Source organism: Mobula birostris, chromosome 21 (assembly GCF_030028105.1).
Source record: "Mobula birostris isolate sMobBir1 chromosome 21, sMobBir1.hap1, whole genome shotgun sequence".
Classification (NCBI taxonomy): domain Eukaryota; kingdom Metazoa; phylum Chordata; class Chondrichthyes; order Myliobatiformes; family Myliobatidae; genus Mobula; species Mobula birostris.
The window spans coordinates 33,064,233-33,084,298 of NC_092390.1; the positions used below are offsets into that span (position 1 = coordinate 33,064,233).

General features: G+C 38.6%; 1 protein-coding gene across 1 annotated transcript in view; it reads left to right on the top strand.

Annotated features, from left to right (window-relative positions):
• Nucleotides 1-20,066, top strand: part of LOC140185706 (phosphatidylinositol 3,4,5-trisphosphate 3-phosphatase and dual-specificity protein phosphatase PTEN) — a 132,451-nt gene that overhangs the window by 54,520 nt on the left and 57,865 nt on the right. The window contains exon 3 of the mRNA XM_072239251.1: nucleotides 19,429-19,473. Within this exon, the coding sequence (XP_072095352.1) occupies nucleotides 19,429-19,473 (45 nt within the window). The remainder of the gene's footprint in view (nucleotides 1-19,428; nucleotides 19,474-20,066) is intronic.

The following is a 20,066-nucleotide window of genomic DNA, read 5'->3' on the forward strand; positions in this document are numbered from 1 at the left end:
CTCCACCTTAAGGGAAGATGGAACTACTCTAGAAGACAGTAGTTTGGTATATATGGTAGTAAAGGTGCAAGAATATCTTCTTTAAAATACATGTTAGAAATGAAAATAGCTGATACAGCAAGTACAGTAAAACTCCAATAATTTTGGTACTGCTGGCCTAGCAAATTTTACAAACAATTGAACATTATTTCTATTAATACTCTAATACATCTAATTTTTTTTAACAAGCACTCTATTTTTTCAGTGAACAGTGTTTAAAGGGTGAAAAAGAAAAAAGGACCAGTGTGTTTTAATGGGTGCACCAGAAACAGAATCCTGTTGTTGGGACATAATATGAAATGGCCACCAGCAGATTGGGTGGAGAACTCAGATACAATGTTATTTTCACATTGAGTTAAGATGACTTGCAGAGCAATTGAGGTAGATAGATATGGACATATAAGTAAAAAGACTGATTAAGATAAGTAGTGTTGAAAGACTTGGTCTTAATACTGGGTTTGTAAAGCAGGACCTAAAGAGGTGGCTGCACTTTAGGCACAAACGGAAGCAAATCTGAAGATGCTGAAAATCCAAAGCAACACACGCAAAATGCAAGAGGAGCTCAGCAAAACAGGCAACATCTATGAGGAAGAGTAAACGGTCGAGGTTTTGGGCCGAGACGCAATCATATATGCTGCCTGGCCTGCTGAGCTCCTCCAGCATTTTGGGTATGTACCTTGGAGGGAAATGTTATTCCTGCAAAACAACCAATTTTCTCCATCTGAATGCCTGCAATTTTGGAATTTCCATACAGTGTATGTGAATGAAAATGTTGAACTTGCTGAGAATTCTTTTTCCTATTGGAGTCTACAAATGGGAGACAAAGCTGCAACTATTCATTTGAATAATACTCAATTAGATCAGGAGCAAGAAGTTCTTCATTAATTTTAATGGATAAGAGTGTTTAAGATAAATGTTGTGTTTAAATGCTAATTGCTTAATTTAATTTTAGCCAATTTTAATAGTTTGGCAATGTTATTGAATGTTTCCAAATGCCAATCATTTTGAAACATTTCATTTTGGAAGAGCTTGATAGCAGGCTACAGTTTGGAAGATTATTAGCCGAAGTTTATATAGTGCATTTTTGTGGCTGAGTTTCCTGTCACCTCGTGATAGAATTTGAGAGGAAGTACTTACTGCAATTGAAGGCCTTGTTGAGTTTAGGACAAGCAGCTTGCAGCAGTAGCACTCACTGGCATAACTCTACAATCTGTATATGGTCTTTTCTCATAGATCAGTTGCAGACGTGGATAACTTGTCATTAACTGCAAACTTCTGATATTTCATTTTGCAGTAATTATCTTGAGATTTTTGCAAATGGAAATACTAGCTATAATAGAGCGATCATTCATTAGCACATGGCTGAGTTGTGTTAAACTAACTGTCATATCAAAGCCCAAAATCAACATAGAAAATTTAAATTTAATACAAACTGCTACTTTACAAATATATACAGCGGTATTGTTTGTATTTCTAGATATTATTTAATACTTAAAGATCCAGGTACGTGTTTATAATTCATGTGCTTTCATCTAACCCCATCAACATATCCCTCTGTAATTGTCTCTCATGTTTATCTAGCTTCCACTTAAATACATAATCCTTGCTGGATGTTTTACCTGTTCCTCCTGGCAATCTCTATATTTTCTACATTAAAAACTTGTGAGTTTCCTTAGCTTGACTAATGCCGATCTTGCATTTACAGCCTCTAGTTCTGTTACGCCAGGAGTAAAAACACCAGCATTTGTATATTTGTCTTGATCTCCATTGGAAATGCAAGGTGCTTGGCAATTCAAATTATATTCCCTTTTTAAGAATAAACTCTCCTTCACTATAAGTGTTTGATATTTTTAAGAACTGGTTTGTTTGTAGCACTGTAGTTGAATATTTTATAATTCTTTCCCACTAGAGATGAAACTCGTGCATTGTTTTGAACAATTGTATTATCAATCCACCTTTGTAGTTTTAGTGGTTTTAGAATCTGTAATCAAAGGTCTTGTTCACTCATTTACGTTCATTTTCTAATAAATCAGGCTTCGTTATTTGTTCCTATTAAAGCATAGTTAATGGTGATGCCATCCAGGTTAGTAGGACTGTTTAAATCTAGTGTATACAGTGCTTATAAAAAGCACTAAATAACCTTCTCAGAGTTGTTTGGAGTGTTCTTTTGTCTTCATGGTGTAGTTTTTACCAGATTACTGACTTACCAGCAGTTGACCTTCCAAATGCAGATGTATTTTTATGACAATCAATTTAAACTGCACACAGGTGATCTCCACTTAACTAATTATGACTTCTAAAACCAATTGGCTACACTAGTGTTGATTTGGTGTGTCATTTTAAAGGGGAGGGTGAATACTCATGTAATCAATGACTTTGTGCTTTATATTTGTAATTAATTTAGGCACTTTGCAGAGATCTGTTTTCACCTTGACATGAGTCTTTTTCTGTTGATCAGTGTCAAAAAAAAAGCCAAGTTAACTCCACTGTGATTCAGTGTTTATAAAACATGAAATCTTCCAAGGGAGGTGAATACCTTTTATAGGCACTGTGGTTTTGCATTTATACAAAGGATGTTCATATCAAGGTACCACTTATTCTTTTTTATCTTTTAATAATAGTGCTTTTGTTGACAATCCTGTGTATGAGAAATTGCTGACTATGAAATTTTGGTCCCTGGTGTTTATAGAACCTCTCAATATAGTTTAATGTATTATGTTTCGTTAATCTTAATTCAGTGCCACATTGATCTTTTTTAAATCTGACACTTCCATTCTAGGGCTTGGTTTTTTAAGAACAGAGGAAACATTAAAATGAAATGTGCCACACAAGCTTACTGAAAACTTATTAAGAAAACATGTCAATCAGAAATGCAGCTAGCTACATAGCGAATCTTTTTGGAAAATGCTTATCTAGCATGTTACTTAATTTACTTTTGGGTCACTCTATTTCAACAATTAAGTGCTTAAATGATTTGTTTGTGAACTTGATTTGACCCATGTGTTGCATTGTCTCAGTAATTTCCTTGTTTCTCAAAACCGGACATCTGCCATAAGAAATGGTACAATAGTGCAAGTGCTGTTACTGGATTCTATTAAATGGATTGATTAAATAGCAAACAATAGGCAGAAATTAACTTGCACAAGGAAGACCAAGGTACTAAATAGTTTCCAGTAAGTTTTTTGTTTCTTCATGCCAGCAACAAATTCCCATAGGAAGATAGAAATTAGATTGAGCCGAGGGTTATAGATAGTGGTTAAGAAAATGGCAGATGGAATATATCATGGGAAAAATGTTACTTGTGATTGTTGGGGGAGCAAGCTTTTTAATGTGGTAAGAAGCAGGTAAAAGTTGGTGTGTGATTGAGTACTTAAAATGCTGATATATGATATGATGGACTCTCGTGTCCACCATTCACAGGTCTTGGAGCTGGGTAAGATGTAAGTTTTGGCATTTATATCTTTTTAAACACTCCAGGAGACGCCAGTGGGGAGGGAGGTAGGTAATGAAAGTATGCAAGTTTTCATTTTCCTAAGCCTTGTAATTCTTGAGCTAGTATTGCATAATAATCTTCAATAGATGTTTCTGATTTATTTTGCTTCAGTTTGGTTTCTCTCTAAGCCTATGCAGGATCTGCTAAGTACCATCAAGTACAATTCCCATTTAATTTTTAAGTTCACTGGAATCCCCTTGTGGATAGAAACCACAGTTACAATCTGGCACATCAAGTGTATTGATAATCTCAAGCGGGAAAGGTTCCATCAAGTCGGTTCAAAAATGAGTAGGTATATTCTGTCACTGTTTCTAGTGTTTATCTTTTCTTTTTGTATCTTACCACCTGGACTGTAAGGCAAGCATCTAAGGTTGACATATTTTACTAAATATTTTGTGTAACAATTTGGAGTATGTTTATTGTCATTGCATTCTACCTACACTGATTTAGTTTGCATCATCTTAAGCCCCCTCACCCCAAAAGTGCAATAGTTTAAATCTTTAAAACGTCATCTCTAATTACATAGACACAGCCAGGTTACATTTCACTATAAACCAGAATAAAACTGGAATAATTAGAAAAGCACTCTAAATGGAGAGGAAATACAATCAAACCATCCCAGAACATTTTATGGGATGTTTTCAGGGCAGATTTATTTTGGCAAAATGCCCAACTGTGTAATACAGCACTGGTTGGTTTCACTGGAAATTGAAGATGTAAAATTTTGCTGACATCTCCATTTTTCCTAGGTCTCATGTTTTGGTAGAATGCATTCTATCCAGTGCAGTTTAATCAGTAAAAGCAAAGTAGCTTTGCAGTTGGTCAAAATTAAATTCCAATGAATATCTAGCAAAAAGTACCTATTGTATATCCAGGTATGCTGAAAATCTCAAATCAGATTTGTCACTGACATTAGTCATGGTGTCTGTTACTTTGTGGCAGCAGTACAGTACATAACTTACTGTAAGTTGCATTAAAGAATTAGCGCAAAAGAGGAATAGCGGAATAGTGTGGCAGATATTGTGGACTGTTCAAAAATCTGATGGGAGAGAGGAAGAAGCTGTTCCAAAAACGTTGAGTTTGTTATTAGGCTCCTCTGTCTCCTCTCGAATAGTGGTAATGAGAATTTGGCATGTGCTGAAAGCTGAGGGTTCATAATGATGAATACAGCCTTCCTGAGGTACCACCTTTTGAAAATGTCCTCAATGGTGGGCAGGCTTGTGCCTATAATGAGGGTGCCTGAGTCTATAGATCTCTGAAGCCTAATACGATCCTGCGAGTTGGCACCCCCATGCCAGACGGTGATGCAACCAGTCAGCAAGGGTCAGCATGTTTTCCATGGTATATATGTAGAAATTTGTTTGTCTTTAGTGACATACCAAATCTCCTCAAACTCCTAATGAAGTATAGCCACTTGTGTGCCTTCATCATGTTTGCATCAATATCAGCCCAAGGTAGATTCTCAGAGATGTTAATGCCTATGAACTAGAAATTGCTGACTCTTCATTGAATGTTTGTTTGCCCAACTTCCCCTTCCTGAAGTCTAGAATCAGTTCCTTGGTCTTGCTGATGTTGAGTGTAAGGTTGCCATGACAACACTTGACCACCCTTTCACACTCACTCAATCTGAGATTCTCATCACAATCTGAGATTCTGTCAACTACAGTGTTATCATTGGCAAATTTGTAGGTGCAGTTTGAGCTGTACCTAGCCATGTAGTGATGACTGAAGTGAGAGTAAAGCAGTGGGTTAAGTATGCGTCCTTGAGGTGTGCATGTGTTGATTGTTAGTGAGGAAGAGATGTCACCAATTCCTACTGACTGTGTTCTACCAATGAGGAATTCAAGAATACAATTGCAAAGGGAGGTACAGAGGGCCTGGTTTTAAAGCTTGTTAATTAGTACAGAGGGGATGATGGGGATGATGGTGTTGATTGCCAACTTGTCCAGGTGGTCCAAAGCCCATTGTAGACCCAGTGAGACTGCAAATGCCTTGTTGTGGCAGTCACAAATTGCAGTGGGTCCAGGTCCTTGCTCAGGCAGGAGTTAATTCTAGCTATGACCAATCTGTCAAAGCCCTTCATTACAGTAGATATGGGTGCTACCTGATGATAAATGTTTGAGGCACCAGTATGATTGATGCCCACTTGAAGTGGGTGGGAACCTTCAACTGCAGCTGTTGAAGATGTCCTTAGCAATCCTGCCAGGTGGTTGGCCCAGGTTTTCACTGTTCTGCCAGGTACACCCTTGGGGCCTGACACCTTTTAAGGATTTTCTGATGTCATAGTCTGAAACACAGATCACAGGGTTGTCAGATGCTGTGGAGATTCGCAGAGGTGCAGTGTTATTCTTCCTTTTAAAGTGTACACATGAGAGATGAGAGTGCTGTTTTTTATATTGGCTTTTTAAACTAGGCATTGAATATTTACTACTATATATGTACCTGATAAGCTAGTATGATATTTTCAAAGCTTTGGAGGAGTTCCCAATAATGATCCTGGGAATGAAAAGGTTAATGTTTGACGAGTGTTTGATGGCTCTAGGCATGTACTCACTGGAGTTCAGAAGAATGATGGGGATCTAATTGAAACCTACTAAGTATTGAAAGTTCCAAGATAGTGGACATGGGGAGAATGTTTCCAATAGTGGGACAATTTAGGACCAGAAGATTTAGCCTCAGAATACAAACATGTTCCTTTGGAACAGACTGACTTGCTGCCTGTTGTGCTGCTGGAGTTTAGGGCAACAATGAAGGTCCTCAATCTCTGGTGGTGTTGAGAGCTTTCTTCATCATATCAGTAGCATTCTCTCGGTTTTCACTAATGTCAGTCATGCAAGTCCCAGATGGAGGCACGGGAATACCATTGCACTAGGATGTAGAAGGATTGTTCCTTGGTGTTTCTGTAATATTTTGTTTTACCAGTCAGGGTTGATAACCCTGAGCTGAACCCTGAACCTGGAAGACTAGTGGACCACTCTTAGTCTGTCCTTTTAGTTTGACTTGTTTGGCATAAGTGACCCAACCAAGAGCCAAAGCATAAAGCCCTGATTCCAGCCAGCATAGCTCTTCGGGTCATTGAGGCATGCAAGCCTCCAAACCACAACAAAGTTGTGGTCCTGTTGGAGATTTAGAACAGAGATGAGGAATTTCTTTAACCAGAAGGTGGAGAATCTGTGGAACTCATTGTTACATACAGCTGCAGAGGCCAATTTATTGGGTATATTTAAAGTGGAAGTTGATAGGTTCTTGATTAGCACGGGTGTCAAAGGTTACAGGGAAAAGGCAGAACATTGGGGTTGAGAGGAGAAATCAGCCACTATCGAATGGTGGAGCAATCTTGATGGGCTGAATGGCCCAATCCTGCTTCTGGTTCTTGTGGTTTTATAGGTGGAGTGATGGATCAGAATAGAATTATCTGATGGTGGCAGGTTGACAACTTCAATGTTATGAGATTTGTCCTTGGAATGTAAGCATGCTGCACCAAAATTCTTCGCTGTTTGCTCTTGCCCTTTTGTGGAACTGTGCCTACCAGGTCAAATGCTACCTATTCAGTTGAACTGGTGGATCATCTGCATTGGCATTTCTCCCTGCTTTGGCACTGTGTGCACCTCCAATATCCATCCTTAACCACCATCTATTTTGTGTTTAGCAGTGCATTGACAACAACATTCAGGGGAAAAGTACTGCATCAAGTTTCACAAACTAATTACATAGAAGTTCAACCTTATCACCCCTTCTTGTCACCCATTTTCTATTATTACAAGATTGCTTCATAGACTTTGCATTCTTCAATAGATTTCCTTCAACAGAGCATTATGAAGACCAATACTGTATCTGATTTCTATCACCAAATGAAACCCTCAGAAAAATCTATCATGATTAAGTGAGATAATTGCAATGATGCATCTTTAATAGAATTATTTGTAAGTAAACATTTTAACCATTTTCCAGGATGCATTTGCTGTTGCTATTTCATATTTTACCATTTAATATTATTTATTTTAAATTCTAGTTCCCAGGTGCACAATTTTTGTTTAATCCAAGTTACAAGGTTGAAAAGATGAGGAATGTTGCAAGCGGCAATTCAATTTACCAATTTTGTTTTTGAATTGTATTTGCTGAACTCTTCCACTTCAGCTTGTGTCTACTCTTTATACACTTGGCTCAGTCTCTTGTCTCTCCATTATCCACACTTATGGTTGTCTAGACATAAGCTTTCCAATATAGTTATGGTTATATTTCCTCACTGTATCCTTATAAACGTGAGGAGAAACTACCTGTACCCAGACCCCAAATTTTGTTTACTTACTGTCCCTAAGCTCCAAGACCACAATATGGGGAACAATGAATGAAATGGAAATGATAAAGATAAATTTTGCGAAGTAAAAGTAGAAACTGGCTGTTCTGTTATGCTGTTTCCACTGGGTTGGGGAAGAGCAGGTAATGATGTAAGGATATTTTGACCTATATTTTATTTTGAAAATTTGCATCATTTTTCAAATTCTAATGTGTTCCTGACCAATCACGTGTCCATAATTTTCTGCAGTCATGCAAACATTAAAGTTATCTGCTGTCTCCTATTTTGGGCACTAGAACATCCTGAATTTAATTTTCCAATTGGTCATGCAATGCCTTCATCTGTTTGGCCTGGAACTGAATTTTCTTCCTCAACCTTTTTGTCTTTTTATTTCCTTTTTTTACTACTTGAACCTATTAATTTCACTAAGTTATTCTGTCTAATCATCTCGAGATGTGGTTTGAGTCCAGATTTTTTTGATATTTAAATAATGCTCTTTAAGGAGATTCAAGGCTGTTTCTTTAACTCTGAAGCAACTTCCTGGGTTGGAGGTCATTAGAAATGCAGGGCATCATTTCAGTCACCAAATGAAAATGTGCTTCTGTAAGCAAGAAGGTGCACCTCCAATATATTCACACTCTATGATGAGAAAGAAGAAGCAAAAGAACCCTGAAGATGTGAGGAATCATGATTTTTTCTTAGACTTCATAATATGTTCTTGCAGTTGGAAGAGAAAACATTTCCACAGCTGTAGCTCCTACCCTCTATTCTGTTAATTTGTTAAAAAAATTTTGTTTTATTGTGGAATTGTACTGCAAGAGAACTGAAAGATCAATATTTTAAATTATTTAATATTCTTTTTCTCCAAGTCAAGTTTTTGTTCATTCAGTGGGTAGAACCATTTGAGGAACATAACATTTATTTCATGCACTCTTGCTGCACAGCTGGTATTTTCTTTGGACTACTGCCTGAAGATTTTGACCAATCTATAATATCAAGTAGCATTAAATGTCCTTAAATGATTTGGAAGATATAGCATCTCTGTAAATTACTTCAGGAACACTGTTTGAATACACTTGAAGTACTGCAGTATGCAAAAGCAAAAATTAACAAGTTGTGTCGCTATTTATTGCAGTGACAAAGTTATTTGAGGGTTTCATTTGGTCTTCATAATGCTTCAAACTATGATGAAAGCATTGCCTTAAAAGTATTGCAGCAATACTGTGATTTCAAATTTGTTGTTCCTGTGAAAGTTAAGACTAGTTCAAATAGGATCTTATAAGCTGTTTGCTGATATGTTGAACTGTGTTCTTGGAATTGAAGAATTGTCAATTGTTGACATCATTGGACATTTCAAGCTTCTCATGTTAACTGCAAACATGGATTCAATCTTATGAATTCAATCAAATGCAAATCCAGAAACAAACTAAAAGTGGAACATTTGGATGATTAAGATGCATCTGTCATCCAGATGCAAAGCTAATCAGGGCAGTGTTTATAGGCAATGGATTTGTAATAAAGATATGAGAAAAAATTTACAAAATGTGAAAGATTTTCTTTGTACTATATTTCATTATACCTTTCAATTAGAACTAAAATTAAAAGTACGTGATTTTTCTGTTTTCATCCTAAATATTCATAGTATGCATATTACAAAAAGATTATAAAGTGCCATGCAGTTTTCAGGGCATGTAAAAATTTCCTGTTTAGAGCAATGGTTGATCTACACAGCTGTAAACAAAAACACGTTGATCATGCCTTGTTTTCCTTTCTTTGCCACCCCCCCCCCCCCCCAAACTCTTTACAAAACAATCTCAAATATTGTGACAGAAAGAACATTAAGTTCATGGAATGTAATTATAGTAAAATTGCAAAAATGGTTGAGGTTTAGAGTGCAGGTTTAGGGTATGAAATTAGTCCATGATTTTACTAAAATATGCACCAGTTTCTAACACCTTTCAGTGCACTTTATGCTGCTCTCTAATTGATGAATTTGGCGTGAAGTTGAACTTAGCAATTAGTAGTCAGAAAGTGCTTGGTCTTGACTCTGAATTCAGTGGAGAGCATGCTGTATTTTTCTATTATCATTACTGATCTTATGAATGCTGAAAAATATTGTATTTATAAATTATATAGTTAATGTCCTTATTGACTCGTGCATTTCATTAATCTTTCCAGATTTTGGACAACTTTATTTTAAATGTTGCTTTGGAAAACAAAAGGAAAGTATTTGAAAATATAGGCTATATATGACATCGTAATTAATAAAGCTTGGGTATCAAGTTGGAGCTTGGTTTCTAACAAAAATGAGTGAGCAATGTGATTGAATTGCTCTTGGCAATTCTCACAGAGCATAAGACAACACAACACAGCACAGAAACGGGCCCTTTAGCCTACTGTTTGTGCCAACCAAGAAACCAAATTAAATTAAACCTATCTGGCTGCAGATGACCCATATCCCTCCATTCCCTGTATGTTCTCATGCCTATTCAAATGCCTCTTAAACACCTCTTATCATCTGTCTCTACCACCAGCCCTGGTAGCGTGTTAAAGGACCTACCACTGTGGGGTAGGGGACTAGTGACCAGTCTAGCAAACCTTTTATACATCCTCTGCAGAGCCTCTGTATCCATCCTTTAATGGGATGACCAATGAACCACAGCTTATGGACTGACTTTAAAGGACTCTATCTCATATTCTCAATACCTATTTTTTATTTGTATTGTCTGTGAATGCCTGCAAGTAAATGAATCTCAGTCTTGTATCTGGTGATGTACTTTGATAAGAAATTTACTTTTCAAATGCAGAATTAATCCAGTGATGCTTATGCACAATGCCTTTGTAAAGTTTAGGTATTGATAAACTTTAAACCCACTTAAAGTTAGTATTTTAAAATTATCAGCTTATATGACATTTAAAATATGTCATTCTGATGGAAAGGATTTGTTCTGAAGGTTTTACAATAATCCACATTTTAGTGGAGCAGGGAGGTAGTATAGCTAAAGAGCATTTAATAAGGGTATAACAGGTAACTGCGTTTGACTGGTAAGGTTGGTTTCAATAGTGCCATAATGATGGAAATGGAGCTGCAGAGATTTTCATGAGAGAGTTTCGGATATGGAACCTAGCCTGGCAAATGCATAGGCACAGATTTTGGAAAGAGTAGTTGTGAAGGATCCATAGAACACTCAATAGATTGGTGTGATGGTGGGAGGGGGTGAGGAATGATCACTACAAGTTATCAATGGACCAGGGGCTGGTGAATGGAAACAGATGAAGGTTAGATTATTGACTGCAGTGTTTTGCAAGAGTTGACCTTTGTGGAAGACTTAAGACGTGATCTTGCCCAGAAGAAGGTTGAAATAATGATTAAGAATAAGGCAAAAGAAAGCAGTGCAGTATGCTGTGTTAGTGGTCGTGAGCTGCTTTTGTGATGAGCCTTTTAGGCTGAAAACAAGCTTGTGGCCCAGAGGTTGACTTTGCATAAATGTCAGAGTCAAACATGACAGCGCAGAGACAGGTCCTTTGGTCCATCCATTTCATGCCAGCCTTGTAGTCTGGTTAATCGCGTCTACTTAACACCTGGACCATAGCCATCCGTACCCCTCTCATCCATGTACCTATCCAAACTCCTCTTAATCTACCACTTCTGGAAGCTCGTAACACACACTCACACGATTCCCCCTCAGATTCCTCAAGTATTTTTCATCTAACCCTAAACTAAAAGTAGACCTCTGTTTCTAGTTTCATTCAGTCTCAATAGAAAAAAACCTGCAAGCAGTCACAGTATCTGTATCTCTATTTTGTACGCCTCTGGAAGATCTCCCCTCATTGTCCTGTGCTCTAATAAAGTCCTGGCTTATTCAGCCTTTCTCTATAACTTGGGACCTCAGGTCCCAGCAGCATCCTTGTAAATTTTCTCTGCACTCCTTTAATTATTATCATTCTCGTAGGCATGTGACCAAAAATGTATGTAATTCTCTAAGTTTGGCTTCACCAATGTTGTATGCAATTTGAACATAACATCCTGATTTCTGCACTCAGTATTCTGCATTATCAAGGTCAGTACACCACAAAAACCTCTCTTTATGACCCTATCGTGGTGCAACTATCAAGGGAATATGGATCTATATTCCCTTTATTCTACCACACCTCAATGCTTCACCATTCACTATCTGTCTTAACCTGGTTTGTCCTCCCATAGTGCAAAATCCCACATTGCTGTGTATTAAATTCTAAAATGGACCATTTTTCAGCCCATTTTTCCAGCTTGTCCAGATCATATTGGAAACTTTGGCCTTCCTCGCTCACCATTGTGCTCACAATCTTGGCGTCATCTCCAAATTTATAGATTCAATTTACCACATCATCCATATCATTAATGTAGATGACAAACTACAGTAGACCTAGCACCGTTCCTTGCTGCACACCACTACTCACAGGTGTTTCAGAGAAATTATCTACTACCATTCTTTGGCTTCTCCCGCTAGCTGATGTTTAATCTAATTGACTAACATCCTGAATGTCAAGCGACTTAATGTGGCCCAGGCACCCATGCAGAACTTTATCAAGGGGCTTGCTAAAGTTCACATAGACAATGTCCACTGCCTTTCCTTCATCAACCTTCTTGGTAACCTTTTTTATATAAAAAAAAACACCTCAGGATTCTTAGACATGACCTACCATGCACAAAGACATGTTGACTATCACTAATCAGGCCCAATCTATCCAAGTACTTGTATTTCCTGTCCCTTTACAATATCTTCCAGTAACTTGCCCACAACTAATGCCAGGCACATTAGCCTATAATTTCCAGGATTATTCTCAGTCTTTGTGAAACAACAGTGTCACGGATCATTATTAGGAGAATGAACCTTGTTGAACAATATAATGATAGATTAACTAAAATTGGAACCAGTCTTAAGGAAATAAAGAGAGAGGGGAACAGGAATGGGGAAATGGTGAAGGGAAGGGGACAGTTACCAGAAGTTGGAGAAATCAATGTTCATGCCGTCAGGTTGGAGGCTGCCCAGAGGGAATATAAGGTGTTGCTCCTCCAACCTGACTGTCGCCTCATCACAACTGTGGAGGAGGCCATGAACTGTCATGTCAGAATAGGAAGTAAAATTGAAATGCTGGCCACTGGGTGCTTTTACTTTTTCTAGTGTATGGAGCATAGGTGCTTGGCAAAGCAGTCTCCCAATCTCTGTTGGGTCTCACCGATATACAGGGGACTGCACTAGGAGTACCGGATACAGTAGATAGCCCCAACAGACTCAAGTGAAGTGTCACCTCACCTGGAAGGACTGTTTGGGGCCCTGAATAGTAGTGAGGGAGGATGTGTAGGGGCAGGTATGGCACTTCTACTTGCAAAGATAAGTAGGGGCGGTCAGTGAGGAGGGACGAATAGACAAGGGAGTCGCAGAAAGGGTGGAGGGAGAGATGTGATTGGAGATAATGGAAGTTACAGAGAAATGTGTGCTTAGATGTGGAAGCTGGTGGGGTGGTAGGTGAGGACAAAATGAACCCTTTTCTTTGAAGAGGAGGGTATCTCATTAGTTCTGTAATGAAAAGTCTCATCTTGACAGATACAGGGGAAATGGAGGAACTGACAGAAGAGGATGCAATTTTTCCAAGTTTCAAGGTGCAAAGTCAACATTCCCACCCCCACCACCACCATTCCCTCATTCCTGTTTCTCCCCCTCTCCTTATCTCCTTATCTGCCCATCACCTCTCTTCCCTTTTTTCTATGGTCTCCTACCCTCTCCTATCAGATTCCCCCTTCTCAAGCTCTTTATCTTTTTCACCAATCAACTTCCCAGCTCTTTACTTCACCCTTCCCCCTCTCCTAGTTTCACCTATCACCTGTCACCTTGTATTTCTTCCTCTCCTCTCCTCTCCTCCCCACCCACCTTCTTACTCTAACTTCTCATCCTTTTTTTGCCAGTCCTGATGAAAGGTCGCACCCCAAAACATTGACTGTTTACTCTTTTCCATAGATGCTGTCTGGCTTGCTGAGTTCCTCCAGCATTTTGTGTGTGTTGCTTGGATTTCAGCATCTGCAGATTTTCTCGCGTAAATCCCAATTCAAAATGTTTCAGACTTCATTTGAGCACTCTCCACACACTGAAGTATAGATCGATTTTTAGGGGGTAAAAGCATTTGAGGTATCTCCTGTCTAGGTATTGATATCATCATCATCATCATCATATGTGGTGAAGTCAGTTTTTCAAATAGTATTTTATTTGCTTTATTGCAAGTCTCTGTGCTGAATTAGATCAAATCTTCCCCCACCATGAATTCTTCATAGTTCAATTTCCAGCTGTATCCCAATTCAGAACTCTGACATTCCCAATTCTTTAGATGAAAATAAAAACAATGTTGTCTGTAGACTCTGGAATTTATTTCCGCACTATAGTATGTAGAACACCGTTAGACCTTCAGACAGTGGTTGACTCTTGTGCAAAACTCTCTTTGGAAATCTAGCCAAGAATGTAATGTTTTTTGAATTTACGTTATCTGGTCTTAATGTGCCGATTTGAATTCAGTCAGTTAAGTAAAATTGTAGCTAAAACAACATGGCAAGTGTTAAAGTAACAAGTGATAATTAAAAACCCATCCAAGTCGAATTTGAAGGCAGAATATAGGGTTAACGGCAGGAATCTTAGTAGTGTGGAGGTACAGAGGGATTTTAAGAGTCCACACCCATAGATCCCTCAAAGTTGCCACAAAAAAATTGATTAGGTAGTTAAGAACTATTGTGTGTTGGCCTTCATTAGTCGAGGGATTTGGTTCAAGAGTCACGAGGTAATGTTGCAGCTCTAAAACCTTCGGGCACTTCTGGAGTTTTGGGCACTTCTGGAGTTGAGGGATGATATATCAGGATACTGCAGCAGCAGCCAGGGCCAGTGGCACTGTGGCCAGCTGTGAGGATCAACAGGGAAGGGTAAAGTCAGGCAGAGTGATAGGGATAGTTTGAGACTGGACAGGAAATTGTGTCTGCAGAAGAGATGCCAGGATGGTGTATTGCCTCACCAGGTGCTGGCATCCAGGGTGTCTGAGTGGCTGCAGAGTATTCTGAAAAGGGTGAGCAGCCAGAGGTCGTGGTTCACATTGGCACCAATGACATGGGTAGAAAGGAGTGAGAAGTCTTGTGCAGCTAGTATAAGGAGTTATGAAAGAGGTTGAAAAGCAGAGATTGAAGAGAAGCAGTAATCTCTAGATTACTCCCAGTGCCATATGCTAGTCAGGACAGGAATAGGATGATAATACAGTTGAATAAGGGGTTGTAGAGACTTGGTTGAGAGAAGGACAGGAATGGGTACTGAATGTCTCTGCATTTTGATGTTTTAGAGAAAATGGAGGTAAGACATGGTGTGTAGGTTGTATTACTAATCGGGGCCAATATCACAGCTCCACTCAGGAGAAACAATAAAGTGTTTGTTGACTGAATCAAAATGGGTAGTATTCAAAAATAGTGCCGATTTCTGATTGCGTCGTCTCTGATCTGGGCCGACAATTAGGTGTCGGGCGGCACCTAATTAATGAGCATGTTTATTTCAACATTTTTCTTAAAGATGTGCTGTGTGCCTCCCGGCTAACGCTGCATTCTCCGCGAATCGGTATCTGTCCGTGGCCTGGGGGTTGGGGTGTTGGGACACTGGAGTGTCATCTCGTCATCGTCTGTTTCCATTAGGGCAGGCAGGTCATCTTCTATCTCTGCCTACCTCGATGTTGAAGGTCGAGGTTTGTCGTCTGCTGTGACTGATGTGGAAGGCCTGCTTGACTGCTGAGCCTCGTGCATTTTTCTATCACACAGTTCTTTGTAAAGACTCAAACAATCTTGCAAATATCCCCTAAACCTACTACCCTTTCAAAATTGAAGTCATACTTTATCATTGCAGTGAAAATCTCACGCAGTTGCTTCACGTTCAGTTCGCTACTGCATTTGGTTTCGATTGTTATCCTTTTTTCTTCCAATTGCATCAGCTCTTCATCTATCAGATCTTGGTCATGGGATGCCAAAACCTCTTCAACATCATGTTTGTCAGCTTCCACAAGCCAAACTCACTTTGTCTTTGCTTTGTTCACCACGATCGAAACACTCAATTATGTCTAGTTTTACGCTAAGAGTAACACCCTTATGAGCTCTTTTAGGCTTTTCCAATACCATAGAACTCATCTTGCAAACGACTGCTCACAGGCACGTGTTTAAGCAATGCCAGCGAGAATGCAGTTCCGAATCCGGGAAGAGTGGCTGCTCAGGGTGTGCGCTGATTCTTTTGCGTAACAGTGAAAACACCTTCTGAAAGCGAAAACAGGGTACTAATGTAGGTCTTTCGTAACAGTGAGGTTTCATAAAGCGAACGTTCGAAAAGCGGGGGACATCTGTATAACAAACCAAAGAAAATTTTCTGCAAATTAGAGACTAAAGGAAGCACAGGAATTGTTCTCACACTAGAATATCCTTATTCAGGAAAGCTTTTGGGGATTTCAGGAGATACTTTCTGAAAGAAAGATTTTGCCAATTTGGAACTATTTTTATGATAAAGTCTACTACATTTCCTCACTCAAAGCATTAAAAGTTATCTTGCGATTTTATCCTATCCCTAAGGCAGTATACTTTATTTTAAATAGTTCTTTATGTGAAGTAATACCCTGTTTGCTCTTGCTGTAGCTTTTTTACATCGTTCAGGAACATTTGGAAAATAAGGGATGCTGGTTGTAAGGTTTCTTTCATATCAGTTGGTTTTAATTTGGTATTGTATGGTTGGTTATTGCAGGAGTTTAGCCTGTTGCCCTCTAGTAACCCCACCGTTTTTATTGTCCGTACAAGCTTCTGAGTGTTGCAAGCATGCAACTATTTCACTATGTCTTAATTAAATGTATTAGAAAGCAATGGTTTGAAAAGATTATTGTGGAATCTAGTAACCAATCTCTTAATCACATCATTGGCCATCAAGTACACTAGTGTAGGAATGTTAACTTCCTAAGCCATTGTAACACCTTCCACAAATGCCACGTTATTCAACTTTGTAGAACAAGGTTTTAAAGGGTTACATTTCAAGGGCTTTTTTTTTGGCTCCTATTCACAATAAAGAATTACTGTTGGCTTGTGGTATTTTACGATTTTCTCTAAGGAGACTGATGTGTAAATGAAATGGTTCTCCTGTGGGTTGAATACATATTCAACCATTGTCAATGGCCAAATCAAAGATGGTGACGAATTCTCATACAGAAGCAAGATTGAAAATCTGGTTGAGTGGTGCCACAATAATAACCTTTCAATGTCAGCAAGACCAAAGAGCTGATTTTTGATTTGAGGAAGAAACCAGTTCTATGAGCCATTACTCATCAAGAGATCAGAGGTGGAGAGAGTCAGCAACTTTAACGTACTCTGTGTTAATCATTTCAGAGAACCTGTACTGAGCCTAGCACACAAGTGCAATTATGAGGAAAGCACGGTAGCACCTCTGCTTAGAAGTTTGCAAAGATTCAGGATGACGTCTAAAACTTTGACAAACTTCTGTAGGTGTGTGTTGGAGAGTATATTACCTGATTTCATCACGACATAGTTGACGAACACTACGGAAAGGGATCTTGGTGATTGTAGGGATGACTTGCAGCGGATTGAAAAGCTTGAGCATATAGACATTAAGAAAGAGGATGTGCTGGAGCTTTTGGAAAGCATCAAGTTGGATAAGTCTCCGGGACCAGACGAGATGTACCCCAGGCTATTGTGGGAGGCGAGGGGAGGAGTCTTTCTATGTTTCTGTGTAGTATGGAAACGCCAATGCCCTTGAATGGAAAATCTTACAAAAAGTAGTAGATGCAGCTCAATCTATTATCAGTGAAGTTCTCTCCACCATTGAGCACATCTGCATGGAATACTGTCGCAGGAAAGCAGCATCCATCAGCAAGGACCCCCACCACCTAGGCCATGTTTTCTTCTCATTGCTACCATCAGGATGAAGGTTCAGGAACACTCATTACCCCTCAATCATCAAGCTCCTGAACCACTGAGGATAACTTTGCTCTATGTCACTTGTCCCATCACTGAACTGTTCCCACAACCAATGGACACACTTTCAAGGACTCTTCTCATGTTTTCTATTTTTGTTTATTATTATTTCTTTCTTTTCCTTTTTTATTTGCACAGTTGGTTGCCTTTGGCACATTGGTGGTTTATCTGTCCTGTTGGGTGTAGTCTTTCGTAGAAACAGAAAAGCTACAGCACATTACAGGCCCTTCGGCCCACAATTCTGTGCTGAACCTGCACTTTAGAAATTACATTGGGTTACACGTAGCCCACATTTTTCTAAGCTCCATATATCTATCCAGGAGTCTCTTAAAAGACTTAAGAATATCTGCCCCCACCACCGTTGCAGGCAGCCCATTCCACCATTCTCTGCGTTTTTAAAAAAAACCTTACCCCTGACATCTCCTCTGTACCTACAAGCACCTTAAAACTGTGCCCTCTCATGATAGCCATTTCAGCCCTGGGAAAAAGCCCCTGACTATCCACACGATCAATGCCTCTCATCATCTTATACACATTGATTCTATTTTGCTTCTTGGATTTGCTGTGTATGCCCACAAGAAAATGAATCTTATATGGTTGTGTATGGTGACATGCATGTACTTGGAACTCATATGAATAGAAATTACCATTAATAATTCTCTATTGCACTCCCATTTTGACTTCTATCATATCTGCATCTGGTAGTGCTCTAATGAAATTCATTGGGAACTCCAGGAGTGCTAACCTTTTATTTCATTAGAGTCCTCCAGACTTGACAGACTTCAGTATTGTCGGGTTATAACCATGTGATTATTCATTCAATCTGCATATTCTACTATTGCTACTTACACTTAAATTTTTCTTTTCACCTTTGTCCATGGCATTCTAACTCGGACCAAGACTTTTATCATTTAATCCCCTTTGACAAAATGTTTCCTTTTTGTTGTTCCCTGTCCCACCTCCTTTCCCCGTACTTGTTTGAAATTTATCACATTTCTAATACTTTCCAATTTAGCTAAAATATTACTGAAATGTTAACTTTGCTCCATTGATGCAGCTTGACCTGGTGAATGTTTATAAAAGTAGTTGTTTCGGAATTCCAGTATCCGTAGTAACTAGTTTTCATTGACGTTAATGTTGTTCTGAGGTGCACCAAGACGTTAGAACAGTTCACTTGAACCAACTTTAAATTGCCAGCTTTCCTTTTAATCCCTGCATGGTGGATTATTGGTAATGTATTAGAACTTTGTGAAACCTTCATCTTTATATGTGTGTCTCTGAGCATTTAACAGAATTTTTAATTTTTTCTTTGTGGCAGTAGAGTCATCAGCGCTGATAGTTTTCTTTCCTTTTCCTAGTTAACGTCTGCTTAAATTAATTTTTGAAAGGAAAGGATGTTTAAATCTTGATCTAGCAAAGATGATATTGGTAAATGTTCTTGGGGAGAGGCAATGTGATTTTTTTTAAAAACTGAAATTAATTGACCAACTGGTGATTTGAAGTGTGAAATTGAGTTTTCAATTGAAAGTTTAGAGGAAAATCACTAAGTCTTAAAACTTTCTTTTTGTTTTACCTTAGGTTTCTGGATGCAAAACACAAAAACCATTACAAAATATACAACCTGTAAGTACGTCTTTACAATATTTCTTGTTTGTCTCAGGTATTGTCTAGTTTGAAAACCCAACTGTGTTTTAGAAAAATGCGATGTATTTTTAAGTTTTTTTTAATCCATGTGCCGGTCTTTCAATTTTCCATTCACTAGAGATGGGTGTCACTATTAAGGCCTTTTATTAACTATCCCTAATTGACTTCAAGAGTATGACCCTCTGAGTCTAAGATGGTGATGAAATATTTTTTGAAGTGATGTTAACGTTGTGAAGGTAATCCGATAATGATATAAGATGGAATTTTCCAGTGTTTTGGCAGTGAAAATGAAAGTTGATTTTTGAGGTCATGATGGTACATAATTTGCAGAGGAGCTTTGCAGTCCATTTCATATGTGCCAGCTTTGGCTCATAAGCTAAATCCTGTTTGCCCATACTAGCCCTGTGTCCCTCTGCTCTTTACTGCTGAAGTAATTCTACAAAAGCCTTTTAAATGTTGTTACAGTATATACTTCTAGCCCTTACCTGTTCATTCCAAATATTCAGCACCATTTGTATGTGGGGAGGCGGGGGAGGGAAACATTACTCCTTAGCTATCCCTTAAACTTCTCC